General features: G+C 50.9%; 1 protein-coding gene across 1 annotated transcript in view; it reads right to left on the reverse strand.

The window, feature by feature from the left end:
• SKP2 (S-phase kinase associated protein 2) overlaps positions 1-5,912 on the reverse strand; it is a 13,450-nt gene extending 7,538 nt beyond the window's left edge. Inside the window, exons 1-4 of the mRNA XM_027878726.1 lie at positions 5,835-5,912; positions 4,894-5,135; positions 833-944; positions 538-681 (exon numbers count right to left, since the gene is read on the reverse strand). Coding sequence (XP_027734527.1) covers positions 538-681; positions 833-944; positions 4,894-5,135; positions 5,835-5,842 — 506 coding nt within the window. The 5' untranslated portion in view covers positions 5,843-5,912. The remainder of the gene's footprint in view (positions 1-537; positions 682-832; positions 945-4,893; positions 5,136-5,834) is intronic.
• Between the last annotated feature and the right edge of the window lie 117 nt (positions 5,913-6,029).

Raw genomic sequence — 6,029 nt, forward strand, 5'->3', positions numbered from 1 at the left:
AAAAAAAAGAAAAAAAGAAAAAAGAAAAAAAAGGAAAAAGTTAGTAAAACTCCATTAGAACATGCTTCACAAATATATCCCACACATTAAAACCATGCAGACTTGCAGAAACTAGTTCTACTGTTGTGTTCAGCTGCACACTAGTATACGACTAAGCTCACTGGGCCTACTGCTAAGGTACCAGACAAAACCACAGAACTCATATTCCAGGCATTCAGGATTCCTCATAACACCTGAAAGTCAATCCTGCTGCAGTTAAACCAAACTTTGTTTGGTTCTACGTGATATAAACTGCAAGTGCATTATAACACTTGATACTTTCAAAAAATCACGTTGGCTTGGTTTTAAGTAGCTGACAGGTGAATGCAGATCCTCCTATTCCAACACATGCCTAACCACTGATCAGCTCTTCCACACGCCACAGACAGCACAAATGCTGCTACTAGTTGCTACTACCTAAAAACCAAAGCTACACAGAAAAACTGTGAATATTTGAGACATGGTTTCAGGATCCAGAACATGCAGAGAAAGCCTTACTCAGTTGTTTTAAACAATGGATTCCCAATACAGGCTCTTGGGCAGCGGAATACAGTAACACCTGCAGGAAGCAATTGTCCAAGCACTCCTGGCAGCAGGTTCCCACCAGTAAGATCAAGAGTCTGCCAGAGAGATTCATCAAACCTGAAGCATAGAATTTTACTTATTAGTGAGTTCAAAATGCCACAACTATGAGTACAAACACAGAAAGTTCTCAGTGTCAAAAAAAAAGACTGAGAGGAGTCCATGGAAATGAAGGTTTACTTTGTACTAAATGATGAGAAATAATACTTACGAAAGACGATGCCATCTCTTGCAAATCACTGAAACTTTTAGCAAGTCCTTTAGGGGCAAATATGCAAAGATGGCCAAAAGTAATTCATCTGGAAGCGCATCCAGAGAAACACCTTTAGGGAAAAAGCAAACCATATTCTGGTTAAAACTGGTTCATTTTTGCTGCTGATCAGATGCCTTGTTTAGTTTGGCTATTAAAAGCACCTCTACAACCTCTCTAGGCTGTACAGACATCAGCCCACTACTCATCCCCTTTTCAACTCTTCACTGTAGGAAGATATTACAATTTCTGCATAGGCATGCCTGGCAAATGCAAAGGTTCCCATAATATCAACTCTGTATATGTACTAAAGCCATGGAAAAACAATTTTCCTGTTAAAAATGACAATAATCATTATTCACATACTCATTTAGGAAACAAGAGCATCTTAGTTACTGCTTTTCTATTCTAAAGCTTGTACGATCCTCCTTTTTTTTTTCCACTTCTGAAATGCCCACTCTTCCTATGCATGCAAAGGTCCCAGAAGGGAACCCAAGGTGAGCTATGCTTTTGTGTGATACACAGAAAAAATCAGGTACTACAAACTGCTCCCTAAAACATGCATGCTATCTCCACCCCAAGAATTATCTGAAAGGATGTGGTACCATCTCAGCTTCTCATAAGTGGATACAGGGCTCCAGAAGGTGTTGCAATTCACACTGGAGATTTCTGGGTGGTGGAGCTCAGCTACAGCTGCCTATGACCCAGCACTCAGTCTTTTTTAAAAACAGGGCTGTCTGTGGCCATTCCCACCTTCCACATGACAGCCTAGTGTCTGGAGAGAACTGCTTATTTACTCACTCAGACTGACAACACATTTTGGCACCAGGGAAGGGAACCCAGCACCTTATAACCCCTTCAAGTGTTCAAGGTCTTTAGGTTATCATCCCGCTCTTTTCCCTGACAGTCCCTTTATGGCCCAACAGCCTTCCACTCTTTTTATGTATTTTCCCTGTAGTTCTCTGGCACAATTTGACTCACAGTAGAGCTTCCTCAAGAGCTGAGACACTGCTCTTCTGATATACCTCAACTTGCGCTGTGAAAGATGTGGGTCTGGATCCTTTTGGCCTTGAGGACCAAGCATCTCACTTCTAAGACAAGTAAAAAACAATAAAAATCAAGTCCAGTGGTTTTCAAAACTGTACTGAGAACAACAGCACCAATAATCCATTTTCATCTGGCAGCCACAGCCATATTTTTGTGAGAAGCCTGGCCTTGTTTGGTTTGCAGTGTAACATCTGTAAAGAGGTCACTGGGCAGAGCAACAGAAGCAGCTCAGGGCCTGTGATGGCACATCCCTACCCCCTGCCCCGGCTGCACTGTGATCTGAGAAATGCTCATTAGGCCTTAGCCTTGATGAACAGCACTCAGGCTTAGCCTCTCTCGAGTCTATCAGAAACAGTCTGCTCCCAGGAGCTTGTACTGTCTAGCAAGTTAAAAGCTCCTGCTTTTAAGAAACAGCCTTCAAAACTAATTTTTCTTGCCAGAATAAGAACCCAAGTGGAATAACATTTTTGTTACACAACTTTCTTCAAACATTTCAGTCCCGAATTGCAGCCAGGATGGCGAATGACTATGACTAAAGCCTACTCTCTTGTGATCCTATAAACAGAGGTCCAAATCATAGAATTACAGAATCAACCAGGTTGGAAAAGACCTCTGAAATCATTAAGTCTAACCCTTCATCTAACACTGCTGTGGTTACTAGACCATGGCACTCAGTGCCACATCCAGTCTCATCTTAAAAACCTCCACGATGGTGAATTCTCCACCTCCCTGGGCAGCCCATTCAAATGTCTGATTACCTTCTCTGTAAAAAATTTCTTCCTAATATCCAACCTAACCCCCTCATGGCACAGCTTAAGACTGTGCCCTCTTGTCCTACTGCTGGTTGCCTGGGAGAAGAGACTGAAGCCCACTTGGCTACAACCTCCTTCCACGTAGTTGTAGAGAGTGGTGAGGTCTCCCGTGAGCCTTCTCTTCTCCAGGCTAAACTACCCCAGTTCCCTCAGCCTCTCCTCATAGTACTTGTGCTCCAGTCCCTTCACCAGCCTCATTACCCTTCTTTAGACCTGCTCCAGCACCTCAATATCCTTCCTGAACTGAGGGGCCCAGAACTGGACACAGCACTCCAGGGGTGGCCTCACCAGTGCTGAGTACAGGGCAAGGATCACTTCCCTGCTCCTGCTGCCACACTGTTCCTGATCCAGGTCAGGATGCCCTTGGCCTTCTTGGCCACCTGGGCACTCTGCTGGCTCATGTTCAGCCTCCTGTCAACCCAAACTCCCAGGTCCCTTTCTGCCTGGCTGCTCTCCAGCCACTCTGTGCCCAGCCTGTAGCGCTGCAGGGGGTTGTTGTGGCCAAAGTGCAGGACCCGACACTTGGCCTTGTTAAACCTCATTCCATAGGAATCAGACCATCTCTCCAGCTCGTCCAGGTCTGAAGAGCCCTCCTGCCTTCCAGGAGATCAACACTTCCCCCCAACTTTGTGTCATTTGCAAATTTACTAGTGATGGACTCAATCTCCTCATCTAAATCATCGATAAAGATGTTAAACAGGACTGGGCCCAGCACTGATCCCTGGGGGACACCACTCGTGACTGGCTGCCGACTGGATGCAGCCCCGTTCACCAGCACTCTCTGGGCTCCCGCCATCCATCCAGTTTTTAACCCAGCACAGAGTGCCCCTGTCCAAGCCATGGGCTGCAGCTTTTTCAGGAATATGCTGTGGGAGACGGTGTCAAAGGCTTTGCTGAAGTCCAGTAGACACATCCACAGCCTTCCCCTCATCCACCAGGTGGGTCACTTGATCATAAAAGGAGACCAGGTTGGTCAGACAGGACCTGCCCTTCCTGAACCTGTACTGGCTGGCTCTGATCCCTTGTCCATCCTGTAGCTGCTGTGTGATTGCACTTAGGATAATCTGCTCCATGACCTTGCCAGGCACTGAGGTCAGGCTGACAGGCCTGGAGTTTCCTGAGTCCTCCTTGCAGCCCTTTTTGTGGATGGGTGTGACATTTGCCAACTTCCAATCATCTGGGACCTCCCCAGAGAGCCAGGACTGTTGGTAAAGGATGGAGAGTGGCTTGGTGAGCTCCTCCACCAGCTCCCTCATCACCCTTGGGTGGATCCCATCTAGTCCCATGGACTTGTGAGGATCCAGGTGGCTCAGCAGGTCGCTCACTGTTTCCTCCTGGATTACAGGGGGGCTGTTGGGCTTCCTGTCTCTGTCTACAAGCTCCAGAAGCCAGCTGTCCTCAGCACCTGTCTTACTGTTGAAGACTGAGGCAAAGAAGGTGTTAAATACCTCAGCCTTTACCTAATTTTTGGCGACTATGTTCCCCCCCTCCCCGTCCAACAAAGAATGGAGGTTTTCCTTGCCCCTCCTTTTGCTATTGACGTATCTATAGAAGCACTTCTTGTTATCCCTAACAGAAGTGGCTACACTGAGTTCAAATTGTGCCTTTGTCTCTCTAATTTTCTTTCTTTATGACCTAACTATGGTCCTAAACTCTTCAAGAATAGCCAGCCTTTTTTTCCACAGGCAGTAAACTCTCTTTTTTTCCCCTAATTTCCTTCAAAATCTCCCTGTTCAGCTAGGCTGACCATCTTCCTCATCGCCTTGGCTTTCAGCACAATGGGACAGTGTGCTCCTGTGCAGCAACCTTAAAACACTCATTTGCAACAGGCCAAGGTGCCACCCATGTCCCACACAGCAAGATCAGAGAGACAGAGGGACATGCAGCACAAATCCCCAGCATACAGACAGGAGCTGGCAGGACTAGGCAGGAGAGATCCATGCTTTTCATTTGCCACAGTTCTGGAGCCAGACACACCACTCTTGTTTAAAGACTTACATAAAACAGGGTTTATCAACCCAGGCCTGAAAGCAACTAGCTCTGAAAGTGACATTCTGCTGGGTAAGAGCAAAAAAAAGTAAACAATAAGGCAGTGGCAACCTGTGACACCCCCTCTCCATCTCTACTGAAGGGTGCACAGAACTGGGACCAGGGTGATCGTACCTGGCTCTGCCTCTCGGAGCAGCCACGGCCGGCGCACAATAACAAACTCCTTCTGCCGTTTTGGAGCAGGACAGCCTGATGACACCAGGTCTTGCGGCGTGTTTTCATTGCCCAGCTTTTCTTTCTTAAGGACAGACACTCCGAGAGGAACGCTCGAGAGGAACTCCGAGGTCTTGCTGGAGTCCCAGTCCAAGCTGGTGGAAACGTTAGTGCTGGAGGATGGGATCTCCTGGAGGTGTTTCCTGCAGACGGAGCAAAACCCACGGGCTCTGAGGGTACCGCCACATCGGCACCGAACACACGAGGGGTACGAGCGCACGGCAACATTGCAAAGTCACCCGCAACCCGCATCCACACGCGGGGCGATTAACCGTGGGATCTCCGGGCGCTGGAAGCACCAGCAGCGGCCACGAGCAGGCGTGTGCTCGGTCTGGCACGGCCGGGGTGAGATCCCGCCAGGGACCGAGCGCGCCCCGCTCCCGGATGGGGCGGGCGAGAGGACCAGCGGGTCCGGCTCGACCCCCGCGGCGGCCTCACAGCCCCCAGAAGCGGGTCGGGGGGGACCCCCGCAGGGGCAGCGGGGCTGGATGGACGGGGGGAATCGCGGGGGTTCGATCCCGACCGCCGCCCGCTGCAGGCGGGAGAGGAGCGGTCCAGAAATCCCCGCACACACACACACACACACACCCCGTGCGTGGCCCCGCAGCGCATCCGCGCTCAGGAACCCACTCCCGCTCTCCCGGAACCCACTCCCCGCTCCCTCGGGTCCCATTCCCGCTCCCAGCGCCCAGAGTCGCCCCGCACAGCCCACCACCCCCGAGCAGCGGGGGAGGGGGACACTCAAGCCCTCCCTTTACGAGAGCTCGCAAGCAGCCCATCGGTGAGCCCCCCGTTCCCGTGTCCCTGCATGCCCGTGTCCCTGCATGCCCGTGTCCCGGTACCTGTACATGGCGCTGGAAGGCCCGCGCGCGCCGCCGCGCGCCCCGCGCCTTTCAGCACCGCGCCATCCCCGGGCCGGCCGGAAGCCGCGGGGGCCGCCGGGAGCTGTAGTTCCGCAGCTCCCCGTGCCCGCCCCGGGGCGGGGCCGAGCGGCGAATGGCGGCAGCCCGGACGCGGCAGGAGCCGGGAGCGGCCGG

This window comes from Empidonax traillii, unplaced genomic scaffold, assembly GCF_003031625.1.
Source record: "Empidonax traillii isolate 1590-97213 ecotype Southwest subspecies unplaced genomic scaffold, ASM303162v1 scaffold44:size1908036, whole genome shotgun sequence".
NCBI lineage: Eukaryota > Metazoa > Chordata > Aves > Passeriformes > Tyrannidae > Empidonax > Empidonax traillii.